This window comes from Somniosus microcephalus, chromosome 3, assembly GCF_052327205.1.
Source record: "Somniosus microcephalus isolate GS21.2 chromosome 3, FLI_Smic_1.0, whole genome shotgun sequence".
Taxonomy (NCBI): Eukaryota; Metazoa; Chordata; class Chondrichthyes; order Squaliformes; family Somniosidae; genus Somniosus; species Somniosus microcephalus.
In genome coordinates, this window is record NC_140989.1 from 234694728 (window position 1) to 234713163 (window position 18436).

The 18436-nt window shown below is 51.1% G+C and overlaps 1 protein-coding gene across 1 annotated transcript in view; it reads right to left on the minus strand.

Moving 5' to 3' along the window:
* astn1 (astrotactin 1) overlaps positions 1-18436 on the minus strand; it is a 3287998-nt gene that overhangs the window by 2446101 nt on the left and 823461 nt on the right. Inside the window, exon 6 of the mRNA XM_085982255.1 lies at positions 6832-6916. Coding sequence (XP_085838381.1) covers positions 6832-6916 — 85 coding nt within the window. The remainder of the gene's footprint in view (positions 1-6831; positions 6917-18436) is intronic.

An 18436-nucleotide genomic window follows, 5' to 3' on the forward strand; every position in this document is an offset into this window, starting at 1 on the left:
CACCAGCAGCATCTCCATCTGGACATCAGAGAGGGGAGCAGCAGAGAGGGGAGCAGCTCACAGGAGGCACTACCCACGAAACAGGGTGTACAGGCAGAGGCTGAGTTTATTTGACATGTCGGAACAGCACTACTTCTGGAGGCTCACATTGCCGTGTCAGGTAGACATCTGCAGCCTCCTAGGAGACCTGCTCCCTGCTGGACCTGGTGTCCATGCATTGCCAGTGGCTGTCAAAGTGACCATGTCCCTCAATTTTCTTTGCCTCCGGATCCTTCCGAGGCACCGCAGGAGATATATCCAGGATCTCCCAGTTGACGGCCCACAAATGCATAAGGCAGTTGACTGATGGCTTGTTTGTCGGGGCTGGCAATTATGTGAACTTCCCCATGCGATGACAACAGTCAAAACGAGCGGGCATGTATGACAGCTGTGTGCATTATGTTTGATTCTGTCACCAGGTAGCTGCGGGGTCCCCATCACCCTATCTCCGATGGCGAGGGATGCCAAGACGCCACAGATCTCCAGCGCTTCCTCCTCTTCAGCTGTCAACTGTGAGACCTGTGGTGTACCACCTCTGATTCGCTCCCTCTCCCTTATGCTTTGCACTCTTCTGCAATGGTGGAAAGAACAGACCTATGAATTGTAGTGTCCGCGTATCAATAACACACGGACTGCAGGAGAACGGTACTAACAGGTGTTTACTGAACAGAGGGTATGCTGGAACTGAAAGTACAGAAGCCTGCTACGGCTTTATATACAGGTGTGGTCACTGCCGGTACTACAGTATAAAAGCAGTTCTCTCTTAAAGGTACATACACAACATGAATGACTGTAGTGGCACGTGTTCACCCGATGGATGGTGTGCATGTGGTGAGGGTGAGGCATCAAATTGCTAAGGAAGAGGGCGATTGGCAATGCTGGATGGATAGATGGGGATGTGAAGAAGTGCATAGAAAGAGAAGGATTGATGCGCTTGTAGGTAAGTGGGTGTGAGGAGTGATGTGATGGAGTAGGCTTGACAAGGCAGAGTGAGGGAGTGGGCTGATGTGCACAGCAGGATGTTGGTGAATGTGCAGCTGCACTCACCTTTTCTGATCTGGTTAGGTCATTAAATCGCTTTCTGCACGGAATACAGGCGTGTGGCACAAGGCTCCTGCTGCTGACCTCCTGGGCCACCTCCAGCCACGCCTTCCTTGCGACAGCAGCAGGTTCCCTCCTCCCATTGCTGGGGAAGAGTATCGTTCTCCGGCTCCTCACAGCCCCCAGCAGTGTGTCAAAGGCGGCATGACTCAAGCGGGCCACAGCCTGTGACCGCCCTGAATCTTTTACCAAAGTTCAGCTTCTCTTGCTTCCGACACCAAACTCCTCCAAATTCCGTCTTGGGATTGGCTCTGTAAATACTCCAGTTGAGATCGCGTCATGCGGGTCGTCATCATGCCCGCTGCCGTGCATTCAACGGCAAACCCGCAAATAAAATGATACTGAGGTGGCTGCATTAAAATGCCACTAACAGACGCGATGACCTTACTTCCGGGTTTCCCACATGATATCGGAACACCCCCCACTCCCGCTCCTGACGTGCCTCTGAATTATTATCAGAGCCAATATGCCCTCAACAATTGAATAGCTTGCTGATATCCACCATCTAAGATCGCAAAAGAAGAACAGGCACTCAGGCAATTTACTAAAGGATAGTCAATGTCCGCGGAACCATACCACTGTGGTAATCAACAACTTCCGGGAAGGGTGGGGGGAAAGAGAAAAAATAGCTAATCCAGTATATTGCCTGTACATTGACCACTTCAGGGGGGTAGATTTTAATTATCGAGTGGGCCAACTGGTGAAGCGGGCAGGTCTGCCACCTGCTTTTAAGGGCCAGGCCTCATTACTATGCAACCAGCAAGCTGCGGGTGTCAATCAGCAGGGACCCAGCCAGCAGTAAGATAAATAGGGGGAGGGGGAGAGCAGAACAACAACATCTAACACTAGAAGATATTGTACAAATGCTTATGGTACAGTAAACCAGCATTAACATCCAGGAACATGGCAACATGCTGTGTAACCATGGAAACTAAAATGAATCCCCAACAGCACTTACTAGTGAAAGATGAGGAGCCAATTCTGTTGCAGTGGGAAGATTAGACATTATATACTGTGGCTTAAAGTTCATTTTTTTCCATTAGAAACTAGTCAAATAATAGATTGATAAAAAAAACATTAATTGTGGTCAGAGGTTCTTCCCTCTGAGCTGGTAGTCTTGTTTTATGTTTTGTCTCCCTTATATACTTCTATAGCACAGAAAGACTGAACAGATTGGGGCTTAAAGACTGAACAGACTTGGGCAGAATGACTGAACAGACGGGGCAGAAAGACTGAACAGACAGGGGCAGAATGACTGAACAGACTGGGGCAGAAAGACTGAACAGACTGGGGCAGAAAGACTGAACAGACTGAGACAGAATGACTGAACAGACTGGGGCAGAATGACTGAACAGACTGGGGCAGAATGACTGAACAGACTTGGGCAGAATGACTGAAGAGACAGGGGCAGAATGACTGAACAGACTGGGGCAGAATGACTGAAGAGACAGGGGCAGAATGACTGAACAGGCTGGGGCAGAAAGACTGAACAGGCTGGGGCAGAATGACTGAAGAGACAGGGGCAGAAAGACTGAACAGACTTGGGCAGATTGACTGAACAGACTGCGGCAGAATGACTGAACAGACTGGGGCAGAATGACTGAACAGACTGGGGCAGAATGACTGAACAGACTGGGGCAGAATGACTGAACAGACTGAGGCAGAATGACTGAACAGACTGGGGCAGAATGACTGAACAGACTGGGGCAGAATGACTGAAGAGACAGGGGCAGAAAGACTGAACAGACTGGGGCAGAATGACTGAGCAGACTTGGGCAGAATGACTGAAGAGACTTGGGCAGAATGACTGAACAGACTGGGGCAGAATGACTGAACAGACTGAGGCAGAATGACTGAACAGACTGGGGCAGAATGACTGAACAGACTGGGGCAGAATGACTGAACAGACTGGGGCAGAATGACTGAACAGACTGGGGCAGAATGACTGAACAGACTGGGGCAGAATGACTGAACAGACTGAGGCAGAATGACTGAACAGACTGGGGCAGAATGACTGAACAGACTGGGGCAGAATGACTGAACAGACTGGGGCAGAATGACTGAAGAGACAGGGGCAGAAAGACTGAACAGACTGGGGCAGAATGACTGAACAGGCTGGGGCAGAATGACTGAACAGGCTGGGGCAGAATGACTGAACAGACTGGGGCAGAATGACTGAACAGACTGGGGCAGAATGACTGAACAGACTGGGGCAGAATGACTGAACAGACTGAGGCAGAATGACTGAACAGACTGGGGCAGAATGACTGAACAGACTGGGGCAGAATGACTGAACAGACTGGGGCAGAATGACTGAACAGACTGGGGCAGAATGACTGAACAGACTGGGGCAGAATGACTGAAGAGACAGGGGCAGAAAGACTGAACAGACTGGGGCAGAATGACTGAGCAGACTTGGGCAGAATGACTGAAGAGACTTGGGCAGAATGACTGAAGAGACTGAGGCAGAAAGACTGAACAGACTGGGGCAGAATGACTGAACAGACTGGGGCAGAATGACTGAACAGACTGAGGCAGAAAGACTGAACAGACTGGGGCAGAATGGCTGAACAGACTTGTGCAGAAAGACTGAACAGGCTGGGGCAGAAAGACTGAACAGACTGGGGCAGAATGACTGAACAGACTGGGGCAGAAAGACTAAACAGACTGGGGCAGAATTACTGAATAGGCTGGGGCAGAAAGAGTACATCGAATTACATAACAGGTACAGCACAATTTGTCCATGCTAGTGTTTATGCTCCACACCAGTCTCCTCCCACTCCTCTTCACCTAGCCCTATCCTTCTATTCCTTTTCCCTCATGTGTTTATCTAGCTTACCCTTAAATGCATCTATGACTGATCAGACTGGGGCTCTTTTCTCTAGAAAAGGGAAAGCTGAGTGATGACCTGATAGAGGTCATTGAAATTCTGGATGGGTTTGATAGGTTAAGACATAGAGAAGATGGGGGAAACCAAAACTGGAAGTCATAACTATAAGATAGTCACTAATAAATCCAATAAGGAACTCAGGAGAATTCTTTACCCAGAGATAGGTTAGAATGTGGAACTTGCTACCACAGGGAGTGGCTGAGGTGAATAGCTTAGATGCATTTAAGGGGAAACTAGATAAACATATGAGGGAGAAAGGATTAGAAAGAAAGAAAAAATTGTGTTTATATAGTGCCTTTCATGACCTCAGGACATCGCAAAGCCCATTACAGCCAATGAAGTACTTTATGAAGTGCAGTCACTGGTGTAATGTAGGAAACACGGCAGCCAATTTGTGCACAGCAAGCTCCCACAAACATCAATGTGATAATGACCAAATAATCTGTTTTAATGATGTTGATTGAGGGATAAATATTGGCCAGGACACTAGGGATAACCCCCCCTGCTCTTCTTTGATATAGCGCCATGGGATCTTTTACATCCACCTGAGAGAGGAGACAGAGCCTCAGTTTAACGTCTCGGAGGAGAAAGCTCCTCCGACAGTGCAGCACTCCTTCAGTACTGCACTGGAGCAATAGTCTCTTGATATACTAATAGGGTTAGATGAAGTAGGGTGGGAGGAGGCTTCCATGGAGTATAATTATCGGCATATACTAGTCAGGCCAAATGGCCAGTTTCTCTGCTGTAAGTTCCATGTAAATCTATGCAAAGGAGTCTGTAGAGTGCAGAGCATGAGGTATAAACTTCTGACTATTGGTGCCTCTGTTAATTTAAAAGAATCACTCAACAGCAGAATTTTATAGTTGCTTGCTTTTTTTCTCTTCTGACTGCAGAACAATCTGAAAAATCAATGTTGACATTATTTTTCCAACTTCTGACATTTGACTAACTTTCATCCATGTAGGTTAACTATTTTGGCTGCTGATGGCCTCAATTACATTCTACAGACCTAAATGGTCAGGGGCAATGTATTAGTGAGCTCTGTGCCTCAATGAGTGCCAATCAGTCATTCTGGCCCTCAGTGAAGAGCATTGCATTAGGTCATGGTGAGAGATACTGCATGAAGACGTTTCTTTGACCTTTTGTCAGGACATACCATATACAGATTACGTATATAGCCCATATATAGCTCACTGTCTAACTATCGCTGAACAGACATCTGCTACATAAATTCCCTTCTAATTTATTTGCTGGTGTTTTAACCAAAATCTTGATTATGTATTGAATCAATGACAGACACACACTTACAGCACTGAACAACTGAGGACCAGCTGCACCATTCTATCACCTCTAATCAGTCTTCAACTCCTTGCCAAAGTATATTGGCGATCTGAACTTGGAATGCTTTCAAGTCAATGCGTTATATTTCTGCTTGTTGATAATAGTGGCAGAAAACCTTAACAGGCTATTTGTTCATTTAAGAACATAAGAAATAGGAGCAGGAGTAAGCCATTTGGCCCTTTGAGCCTGCTCCGCCATTCAATGAGATCATGGCTGATCTTCTACCTCAACTCTACTTTCCTGCACTATCCCCATATCCCTTGATTCACTTAATGTCCTAAAATCTATCGATCATTTCTATTGCTGTTATTGCTGCATTGAACTCCAGCTCACACCTAGCATGAGTAAGCCAAACAAAGGCCAAGATTCTGATATCAACACAGAACGGAGTGCTTCATACAGAGCAATTTCTGGGCCGTCATGTGTGCTATTGCTCGGGTTCTCTTCATGTAGCTGGAATGCAGAGACTATAGGAGGCTGTACTGCAGCAGAGACAGTTACCTGGGTACGATGGAGGGACAACACATGTTTTTACAGGACTTCCACGTTGCTCATCAGTAAATCCTGTAGCTGGCTGTGCGAAACCTGGCCACTGGGAACTGGCACTGGAACTGGCACTACTCGCATGGGTCTTACAGCAACATAAAATCAGCTTAAAAAAGTAACTAAAGCTTTGTTTTCCACACATCCAAACACATACACTTCTGCAGCAGCAGAGGCAGCTAAAGTTTTGGCATATCATTGATCAATGGCGAGTAAAGGGTGTAAGAATACATCATCGCTTGACTAAACTCAAATTTAATGGACCGGCATGCCTTGAGAGACTGAGGGCCATGTTACTGGGCAAATTCTGTAAAAACAGAAATGCTGCGGCTGCAAGCTGTTCACAGATAAGGAAGTGGGCCTTGAGAGTTCTGCAAAACAAACCTTTGAGCCGTTGCAGAACAGGAACACCTTCAGACAATGGCGTAACCGGCCTTGAGGCCCACTGACTAACAGATAAGGAGAGGAGGGGGAAAAAAACCCGACTATTGACCATCGTTAACGTGGTCTGGGACACGTATGCATTAGGCGGTGTGCCAAGTTTTGGGGTATAAAAAGTGCAGTCAAAAGACTAGGGGCTGCTACAGTGAGCCAGGTGACTTGATCGGTCGCACAGAGAAGAGAACCTTCTCGTCACCGCCGAACTGATCACTTGCTGATATTAGTACGTATGTATGCTTGTACTTACTTCTAATCACTGTTGATTTTAAGTAAAGAATAGTTACCCTGAAATCTTTGTCTCGAGTTGTCTGTTCCATTATGGGTCAGAACTCTAAGTACTGTTAGACTGGAGTAAAAATGTACACGTCTTACAAGGACTATAATGGGTCAGTAACATTTGTAGCTATCGAGTAGAGATTGGGATGTGATGGTATAGGAGGCTCTGTGTAGAGATGTGCGGCATTACATTCACTCACCCTTGATTTGTCCCCCAGTCATTCCTGATGCAGAGGTGCTTGTGGACAGGATCTCTCGTATATCCCTCCTGGCAGCCACATTCACCTATAGAAAATAGATTGAGATCAGCTTTAGCAGCAGCTTCATTGAGCAGATTAAAACAAGATCCATAATTTTCTTTTACCAAAGAAATCAATCTTTCCAACTGGCATCACCAGACTAAAGAGCAATTGTCGTTTATTATTTCAGGTAATTTAACAAAAATGAGTTTAGCAAGAGATTCTCTAATTTAGCTGAAGTTACCAACCTCAGATATACATTCTTCATTTTGGGCAGGACAATTGCTGAGCACTGTCTTCACCTATTTTCAGTAATGATCGCTAAATGTAAAAGTTTTGCCCTGGTATTGAACACGGATGCTGCAGTCAGTTGGCCGAAGCTACACCTCTGCTATTTTTATTTATAGAGGCTATCATTCCTGATGCTTTTGCTGGAGCGGAAATATCAATCATTTTGATTAAAATTGTGGCTGGGCTCATTTGAAATGCACTCAATGAAGCTCAACTATTTCCAAATGTCACCTGCAGATAATATCAGAGCCTTCAGAGCACCTTGAACCATACAAAACATTCAATTAAACAAAACAAGTCTGTCACCAGGAACCACCTATCATGAGAAGAAAAACTGCACTTGTCAACTGCTCCTTTCATCACTGAGACAAAACAGTTGTTACTTGGTTGTGATCAGAATGGCTAGTGTGTGCATGTCACCTATTCAATGGATTGCATTTCCCCAAGTAACAATATTAAACCTAAGCAGATACTGACCCCAATTCCCTTCCTCGTCGCAAGCTCCACTAGTAAGAAAATAATAGAGGTGTGCTGATTACATGATTCAGTGACTGAGCACTGAATCAAACAGAATATAAGCTAGAGGTCCAGTTACATTGCTCCAACAGAATGTAGCTCCCCATCTCAAACAAGAGTGTGGCTTAAACATAGGACAGCGGCAGGACTGAGGGGAGAGAGCTGGACTTTGGTTCTGACATCTCTGGGCTTCCAGATGAAGCCACACTGATGAAACATGATTCTATTTGCTCTGATTTATTTTCACGTATCCAGAGTGATACAAGCTTACACCATTTAATCCAGCTCTCAGCAGGAAACAAATTCTGTAGGTCAAATCTACTCATAATTCTGCATTAATTGGGCAGTCTTACTCAAAGATTCAATTGAGATAGCTGATGTGGGGGTGTGGAAATGCACACTAGTGCAGTACATAACACTCCTCTGAAGTTATGGCCGTGATTTTGCAAATGGATGAGGCTTGGGAGCGGATCAGCTGGTTTCCAGGTTCCAGCCCCACCCCCAATTGCATCCGGCCCACGGACGTGATTTTACATCTTGCGGGCTTGCTGGCCAATTAAGAGGAAGCCGGTCAGATGATGTCATTTGATAATGCGCCATCTGCCAGTTTTCTTAAAGGGACCACGCACAATTTTTTTTGACAGCTCATTTCTTAGTGTTTGACAGCATTGAGGTGCTGCAAACACTGACAATCACTGTACAAAGGTGACCTCTTGCACCCAGGCTCTCCAATGACTCCCTCCATAGGCTAGAACAGATGGCAGCTACAGCTGAGGTTAAAGAAGTGATCTGTCACTGGTGAGAGAGGTTCTCCCAATGAAGTGGGACTAGACAACTAATTCAAAACTTGTTACCTACAGAAAAGTGTAAATGCATTAAAAATTATTTTCCCAACATTTTCTTACCTCTGAAACTCACCAGCGTACCATTGGATCCTTCACACCACTTCTGCAGCTGTCATCAATGCAGAAACAATATAGCAGACTCACAACACGCCACACTTACCTGGCGTGTTGTCCTGAACACTTAGGAAGATTGCTTGGAGGTGGGTTGACAGCGGGTTTCCTACCCGCACTCTGAGGACTGGCAAAATTCCAGCTGACGAGTTCAAGCACATAAGGCTGGATTTTACCAGCTCTGAGGAGGCGGGTTTGGAGGCAGGGCTGCTGGGAAAGTCAAAAAGAACCCGCTCCCAACCCGCCTCCATACAATCTTCCCAGGAGTTGGGTCCCTGATTTGTGCAGAGACCCGACTCCTAGCGGCAGGAAGAGGATTATAGCCACTTAACTGCCTGTTAACTGGTAGTTAACAGGCAGTTAAGAGGCTTTTCCCAATTTTTAGACTGCTGCTGCGGGCTTCCCAATGTCAGGGAACCCCGCCAGGGTAAGTGAGGCGTGCTATGGGTCTATTGTTATGTTAGTGTTTGGATGACAGCTGCAGAAGTGGTGTGAAGGATGCAATGGGACACTGGTTAGTATCAGAGGTAAGGAAATGTTGTGAAAGTAATTTTTAATGTGTTTAGATGTTTCTGCAGGTGACAAGATGTGAAGTGTTTGTGTAGCCTCATCTCATTGGGAGATGTGACAGATAGCTTCTGCAATCTCAGCTGCAGCTGCCATCTGTTTTATCCTAAGGAGAGAGTAATTGAAGGGCCTGGGTGCAAGGGCTCACCTTTGGACAGTGATTGTCAGTTTTTGACAGCACCTCAATGCTGTCAAACACTGACAATTCATCTGTCAAACAAGTGTGGTGCATATGCCTTTAAGAAAACCGGCAGATGAAGCATCATCAGCTGACATCATCGGACACCAGCTTTCCCTTAATTGGCCAACAAGCCCGCAGGGCAGGCTTAACAAGGCCAATCAGTGAAAAATAGCATCTATTCGTCAGACGTCGCTGGGGGCAGGACTAGAACCCGGAAGGCAGCAGTCCCGCCCCCAACTTGTCTCGGTAAGTAAAATCCAGCCCATAGTTGGGGCTGTCTACAGAATGATTGATATTGCCTCTGACACAAATTATAACTGACCTAACCTACAAATGTTTGATGCTGACACTGGTTGCAGAGAGAGAAATGTTTTGTTCTGTAGCACCAACATCCCTCACCTTGATGTGCAAAAATTTCACTGAAAAAAATAAAATGGTATCTGAATGTTGTAATTGAATCAGCAGGAGGCAGTGCCGCAATATATCTGCGCTTTGAGCTCAAATAAATCAAGACATTGAGGTTTGCATTGTACTGTATTGAGGTAACATTCTTCACAAAGGCATTTGAAAGTGTGTATGACACTGCCTATAATACTATGACCAGGCTGTGACTGCAACCATGCCTGCCTGTCTGGGCTCCTTGAAATGATTCTCTGCTACCATCTGACTGCATTTGTATCTCTTTGGCTGCACAAAGTCATTACAGCGCTGCTTGTAATGATTTTGTTCACCCAATACCAAACTGTATAATGACAGATATTAGCCTAGTAGTTTGTTATCCCCTGAAAATGGGCGCGGGGATCGCGATGCGTGACCAACCCACGCCCATTCAGAGGAATGCAGGCAGCACGTGAACTTTGTGCTGCCTGCTCATTTCCATGCTTGTGGCGTTCAGCCCAGCGCTGAAACCGCTGCTGAGTGGCTGAATGCTCAGGAGGGGCCCAAGTTCGTGAGAGGCTAGCACCACTTAAAGCTAGCCTACACTACTCAAAGGCAGTCTGCACCTCATAAAGAGGAGGTGCATTCTGCCTGCTGCAGCTCAGTGACATGGCTGGGTGCACAGGAACAACAACTAATGATGGCACAACAGGGGAGAGAGCATGCACAATGTTTCTCGGATGCAGCACTGGAGGCCTTGGTGCAGGAGGAGAGAGGTCCTGTTTCCATAGGGGGCCAGGAAGCCCTCCAAGCAATATCGCAAACGGCAATGTGAGCATACAGCCATAGCTGTCAGTGCCAGCAGTGCAGCCCCGAGGACCTGGCTGTTGTTCAGGAAGAAGTTTAATGACCTCACATGAGTGGTCAAGGTCAGTGAATTCATCTTCAAATGCCATATCCTACCAACTGTACCACAAGCCTCACACACTGCTTAATGCACCACACCCCCATCAGTCACCTACCAACAATCTCTACCAAACATGACTGATACCTCACATTCATAGCTGCACCTCATCCTCACACACTTACCACTGCTGCAAGTCTCACACCCACATCTCACAGCTTGCACACACTGCCAGCTATTCAACCATGACAGGTACAACACCCAAACACATTGCCCTCACTGACACACATCCCCTTTTCTTGCAGAACAAGGTGGCTCACAATTAGAGCCAGCGAGGGCTACCCAAAGGGACACAGGTGTGCCTGCATAATCTTAGCCCCGTGGAGGAGAAGGTGCTGGCCATTCTTGGGAGGGCAATCGCTGAGGCAAGGCTGAAACAATCCAAGATGCCGGTATCCTCATACGTAATCCTCCTTCTCACATCCCACAATCTCTTCTGATTTACAAGCTGCACATGATATAAGCATGCACCTCTTGCATTCTCCCCCCTCTTCCACTTACCACAACCCTACTCTTGTGCCGTTCTCATTTCAGAAATACAAGAAATAAAACCTGCCCAGCCAGTGGTGCAAGAAGAAGAGGGAGAGTAGAGTGATGATGAAGAAGAAAAACCATCACTCGATCTGACACTGGCAGACACCAGCTCAGATACTGACGCTGCGCAGACGTTAGAGCATAGCTTAGAGGCAGGATCTGCAAGTGGTGAGTCACCAGGCACGAGTGGGCTGCAGCCAGGGCAAGGGGAAAGGGTAAGGAAGATGCCAGCTCCCCAGAGGGCAAGGTTACACGAGTTCTGCTGCAGAGGACTCGGGTGAGGATTTCAATGGGGCGGCCGACAGAAGAACGCTAATGGTTTTGCACAACCAAATGCTTGGTGCATTGGCAGGCCTGCCAGAAAGCCTGAGTGCAATGTCAAGGAGCATGGAGGAGTCGGGCACCAACCTTGCACGGGGCTTTGCGCAGAGCTTGGAACCCATGATTTATAGCATAGAAGTGATGGCTAACTCCATTAGGGCACTTGTGGACCCAACCATGATGCAGAGTCTGATGGCCGATGTCTCAGCTTCCATTGTGCACAAGCAGAAGTCACCCAATGTCTGACTGCTGCAATGGAAGTTCAGACTTCTGTCATGCAAGCTCAGACTGCTGCCATCGTGGCTGGGTTTACAAGTGAAAAAGGGGCTTGCAGCCTCCAACAGATGGCTTGGAATGCTGAGGCACCGCCCCGGGGGAGTGGCAGTGGCTCCGTGGAGCAGGACCCTGCTGTCCTCTCTCAGGATGTCAGCATTTGTCCTCCCACCACTGCCACTCCACCAGTGCCCTTGATGTTGCCTGTCAGCCAGCCAACCCAGACTGCTGCCACCCATGCCGTGGTGATGCAGTCCACAGCCGGGCCTTCTAGGCCCAGAGCTGCTCGAGGATGTCCTGCAAGGCCATCTGCAGTCTTCCCTACAGAAAGTCTGCAGCCTTCCACCAGACATGCTGCAGCCACTGGGGTAGCACTGCATAGGAGCATTAGGTCAGGCAAAGGCACACTGTAGACAGGCACTAAGGGAATGCAAAAGGGTGATTAGTTGACTTTGCTATGTAATATTGGATGTATAAAGTTGGATTGGAAAGTTTGCTTTGTGTTGGCTTTTATTTCAGCATTGTGGCCAAGAGGACGCTGTGATGGTCAGTAACAGAGGGAAGGTAAGGTGTGGGACACATGCTGAAAGGGGAATTGGGGTTGTGGTCACTGGTACTGCAGTCAGATGCGTCAATCACGGACAGCCCGGGAAAAAGGGGCTGTCTGGGTTGCCTCCTCCCTTCCACTTCCTCCTCTTCCTCCTCTTCCTCCTCCTCTGCTTCCTCCACCTCCTCTTCCTCCTCCTCCGCCTCCTCCTCAGCTGGTCGCTGTATGCCTGGTGGCAAGGGCTGTGTCCTCATGCTGTCGCAGCAGACCATGACGCCTCACACACAACTCCTGGGTCAGGTTGAGGTAAGAGAATTGCTCTCGGAAGACCCAAGGTGGGTAAGGCCTCTTGCTGAGAGCCCTTCTCATCCTCCTCCTTCCTCTGTGAACACCGGCGGCAGCAGCGAGAGCGGCCCTGGGTGGAGACTGAGCGCGGAGACCGAGGAGTTATGGAGCGGGGAGCGAGAGCGGCCCAGACACACCGGCGGCAGCAGCGAGAGCGGCCCTGGGTGGAGACTGAGCGCGGAGACCAAGGAGTTAAGGAGCGGTGAGCGAGAGCGGCCCAGACACACTGGCGGCAGCAGCAAGAGCGGCCCTGGGTGGAGACTGAGCGTGTAGACCGAGGAGTTAAGGAGCGGGGAGCGAGAGCAGCCCAGACACACCGGCGGCAGCAGCGAGAGTGGCCCTGGGTGGAGACTGAGCGCGGAGACCGAGGAGTTAAGGAGCGGGGAGCGAGAGCGGCCCAGACACACCGGCGGCAGCAGCAAGAGTGGCCCTGTGTGGAGATTGAGCGTGGAGACCAAGGAGTTAAGGAGTGGGGAGCGAGAGTGGCCCAGACACACCGGTGGCAGCAGCGAGAGCGGCCCTGGGTGGAGACTGAGCGTGGAGACCGAGGAGTTAAGGAGCGGGGAGCGAGAGCAGCCCAGACACACCGGTGGCAGCAGCGAGAGTGGCCCTGTGTGGAGATTGAGCACGGAGACCGAGGAGTTAAGGAGCGGGGAGCGAGAGCGGCCCAGACACACCAGCGGCAGCAGCGAGAGCGGCCCTGGGTGGAGAACGAGCGTGGAGACGGAGGAGTTAAGGAGCGGGGAGCGAGAGCGGCCCAGACACACCGGCGGCAGCAGCGAGAGCGGCCCTGGGTGGAGAACGAGCATGGAGACCGAGGAGTTAAGGAGCGGGGAGCGAGAGCGGCCCAGACACACCGGCGGCAGCAGCGAGAGTGGCCCTGGGTGGAGGCTGAGCGCGGAGACCGGGGAGTTAAGGAGCGGGGTGTGATGAAATATTCCATTCATCACTGCCTGTGACTGTGGTTGGTTTCAGTTTCATTTCCCTTACCTCTGTTCCGTTTCCTCACCATTGTATTGCACTATGTGTAGGGCTCCGCCCATACCTGGCCCATTGTATTGTACTATGTGTAGGGCTCCGCCCATACCTGGCCCCTATGTAAGCTGGCCCAGCCTGCAGCACATCCAGTATGGCAGAGCTCTGGATGGAAGATACCTCTCTCCTGTGTGTTACCTTCTAAGTCAATAAAAGCCTTGTTTTGTTTCGCTAACATCGAGTCTCGGATTTATTGAGGCACATCAATTTTATTGACTTAATTTTCAACACAATGGATCAACTCTTGAAACCCGAACGTTTGGATTTGGACCAGCATGCTTCAGACGCATCGGCATGCTCCGGACACTGGTTTATGTGTATGGAATTCTTCCTGGATAATTCCGCAGCCGTCAAAGGCGCTACGGACGCTGCGAGTATGAAACTCGGAATTCTGCGGAATTGGGTAAGCCACCGGGTTTACCACCTCATCCAAGACGCCGACACGTACCCGGCCGCCTGCGACATCTTAAAGGCGCATTACCAGCAGCCTACGAATGAGGTGTATGCTAGGCATCTGCTCGCTACTCGCGCACAGCGACCTGGGGAATCGGTGGAGGAGTTCCTCGGCACCCTGAGAACGCTTGGCAAAGACTGCAAGTGCCAAGATGTAAAAGCCGCAGTGTACACTGACGAGCTTGTTCGCGATGCCTTTATCACAGGCCTCAGCTCCACTTACATCCAGCAGAGACTGCTGGAAAAAATGGGATTGGACCTGAAACAGGCTGCGGACACAGCGCGATGCCTGGACGTGGCCCAGAGAAACTCGGACGCCTACTCTTCAGCCCGCGCCATCCACGCCGCCACGTGCGCACCAAGGGCGCCGCCATCTTGGAAGGCATCTTCCCCGCCCGGCAGCCCGACACCGTCGGGGCCCCGCTCTCCCCCCAGAAGTCCTACGACAGCCACGACGCGTCGGGGACCCAACTGCAACTTCTGCGGGCAGCCGAAGCACACCAGAAACCTGTGCCCGGCGAAAGGCACCACCTGCTTTAAGTGCGGTAAGAAGGGGCACTTCGGGAAGGTGTGCAGAGGGAACCCCGCCGGAAAACCTGCCACCGCCACGTGTGCGCCGTGGGAGCGGCCATCTTGGACGCCATCTTGCCCGACCTCGTGGGGTCCGCCATCTTATGAGCAGACAGCGTGGACGCCATCTTGTCTCGATCAGGGCCCTACAGTGGCGTCGGTCACAGTGGACCAGACCAGGCCGCACCCGCTATCCAAATCAATGGTGGACATCAAGGTAAACGGGTGCGGGGTTAAATGTTTAATTGACAGTGGAAGCACGGAGAGTTTTATCCACCCTGAACTGGCACAACAACTCTCCCTAAAGGTGGTCCCTACTCGGGGTACCATCTCTATGGCTGATAAAACCCAGACATCGACCATTATGGGTTATTGCACGGTACAATTGTCCGTTAACGGAACTGTATACGATAATTTTAAAGTATTAATCATGAAGAATCTATGTGCGAGCGTGATCTTGGGCCTGGATTTCCAGTGCAACCACCAAAGCATCACGCTCAAGTACAGTGGGTCCCAGCCGCCCCTCACAGTGTGTGGTCTGGCTACCCTGAAGGTAAAGCCGCCTTCGCTATTCGCGAACCTTACCCCTAACTGCCGGCCAATAGCGACCAAAAGCAGGAGGTACAGCTGGGAGGACAGGCGGTTTATCGCGACCGAGGTAGACAGGCTCCTGAAAGAGCGCATTATTGAACGCAGCAACAGCCCGTGGTGCGCCCAAGTGGTAGTGGTAAGGGGCAGCGAGAAGAAACGGATGGTGATCGACTATAGCCAAACGATCAACAGGTACACCCAACTAGACGCCTACCCGCTACCCCGCATATCAGAAATGGTGAACCAAATCGCCCAATACCGGGTGTTCTCCACCATCGACCTCAAGTCAGCGTACCACCAGCTCCCTATCAGACCAGAGGACCGCCCGTACACCGCCTTCGAGGCGAACGGACGCCTCTACCAATTCCTCAGAGTCCCCTTTGGGGTGACGAATGGGGTCTCGGTCTTCCAGAGGGAGATGGACCGCATGGTCGATGCCCACCACTTGCAGGCAACCTTCCCCTACCTCGACAACGTCACCATCTGCGGTCACAACCAGCAGGATCACGACTCGAACCTCGAGAGGTTCCTGAAAACCGCACAAAAACTCAACCTCACCTACGAGGACAAGTGCGTTTTCAACACCACGTGCCTCTGCATACTAGGCAGCGTGGTGGAGAATGGGGAAATCGGACCAGACCCCGACCGATTGCACCCCCTACGGGAGCTGCCCCTGCCCAACACTCCCAAAGCCCTGAAAAGGTGCCTGGGGTTATTTTCTTATTATTCCCAATGGGTCCCCAACTACTCCGACAAAGCCCGCCCCCTCTTGAAAGCATCCTCTTTTCCGCTCTCTGCTGAGGCCCACGCCGCCTTCAAAAGCATTAAGCAGGATATTGAGTGGGCCACGCTACAGGCAGTGGACGAGAACACTCCATTTCAAGTGGAAAGTGATGCGTCTGACTTTGCTTTGGCGGCCACCCTCAACCAGGCGGGGCGGCCCGTAGCTTTCTTCTCGAGGACCCTCCAAGGGCCCGAGATCAGACACTCCTCCATGGAAAAGGAGGCCCAAGCCATCGTGGAGGCAGTGCGCCACTGGCGCCACTACCTAGCCGGCAAACGCTTCACCCTACTTACCGACCAGCGGTCGGCAGCGTTTATGTTCAATAATAAACAGAGGGGGAAGATCAAAAATGATAAGATTCTTCGGTGGCGGATCGAGCTCTCCACCTTCGAGTATGACATCATTTACTGGCCAGGGGCCCTTAACGAATCCCCTGACGCCCTCTCACGAGGGATGTGTGCCAGCGCCACCGGGGATCGGCTACAGACCCTCCACAACGACCTCTGCCACCCAGGGGTCACGCGGCTGTTCCACTTCATAAAGTCCCGCAACTTACCCTACTCGATTGAGGAAGTTCGGTCTCTGACCAGGAACTGCCGCACTTGCGCTGAGTGCAAGCCTCGGTTCTACCGCCCAGATAGAGCCCACTTAATCAAAGCTGCACGGCCCTTTGAGCGGCTCAGCTTAGATTTCAAGGGCCCCCTCCCGTCCGTCGACCGCAATGTTTGCTTCCTGAACATTGTGGACGAATACTCTCGGTTCCCATTCGCCTTCCCCTGCCCAGACATGACCAGTGCCACGGTCATTAAATGCCTCAACAGCCTGTTCTGCCTGTTCGGTATGCCGAGCTACATCCATACGGATAGGGGGGCGTCCTTCATGAGTGAAGAGCTACGCCAGTACATGCTGTCCAGGGGGATCTCCACGAGCCGTACCACCAGCTACAACCCCCGGGGTAACGGTCAAGTGGAGTGAGAGAACGGGACAGTATGGAAAGCAGTCACTCTAGCTCTAAGGACCAAGGGCCTCCCTATCTCCCGCTGGCAGGAAGTCCTCCCAGATGTGCTCCATTCGATACGGTCGCTATTGTGTACTGCCACTAATGCCACGCCTCATGAACGAATGTTTGTCTTTCCCCGGAAATCCACCTCAGGCGTATCCATGCCGTCATGGCTCTCCACCCCAGGTCCGGTATTCGTGCGAAGGCATGTGAGGGGCCACAAGACGGACCCTCTCGTGGAGCCAGTGCACCTACTCCACGCCAACCCCCAATACGCGTATGTCCGGCACGCCAATGGAAGGGAGGACACCGTGTCCATAAAAGACGTCGCCCCAGCCGGTAACGACAACAACCACGACAATAGCAGCAACAACGATCACAGCAACTCTTACCCACCCACTACTCTTTCATCACCCCCGGAAGAACATCGACCAACGGCACCCCCACCAACTACCCCTTCAACAACCCTGGCGGCACCCCCGGCAGAGACCCAGGAGGCCACCGGGGACACCCAGCCAACACCCACGGCACCACAACAGCCACGTCGGTCGCAGAGAGCGGGGAGCGAGAGCGGCCCAGACACACCGGCGGCAGCAGCGAGAGCGGCCCTGGGTGGAGAACGAGCGTGGAGTCCGAGGAGTTAAGGAGCGGGGAGCGAGAGCGGCCCAGACACACCGGCGGCAGCAGCGAGAGTGGCCCTGGGTGGAGACTGAGCGCGGAGAGCGAGGAGTTAAGGAGCGGGGAGCGAGAGCGGCCCAGACACACTGGTGGCAGCAACGAGAGCAGCCCTGGGTGGAGACTGAGTGTGGAGACCAAGGAGTTAAGGAGCAGGGAGCGAGAGCGGCCCAGACACACCGGCGGCAGCAGCGAGAGTGGCCCTGGGTGGAGACTGAGCGCGGAGACCAAGGAGTTAAGGAGCGGGGAGCGAGAGCGGCCCAGACACACCGGCGGCAGCAGCGAGAGCGGCCCTGGGTGGAGACTGAGCGCGGAGACCGAGGAGTTGAGGAGCGGGGAGCGAGAGCAGCCCAGACACACCGGCGGCAGCAGCGACAGCGGCCCTGAGTGGAGACTGAGCGCGGAGACCGAGGAGTTAAGGAGCGGGGAGCGAGAGCAGCCCAGACACACCGGTGGCAGCAGCGAGAGCAGCCCTGGGTGGAGACTGAGCGTGGAGACCGAGGAGTTAAGGAGCGGGGAGAGAGAGCAGCCCAGACACACCGGCGGCAGCAGCGAGAGTGGCCCTGGGTGGAGACTGAGCGTGGA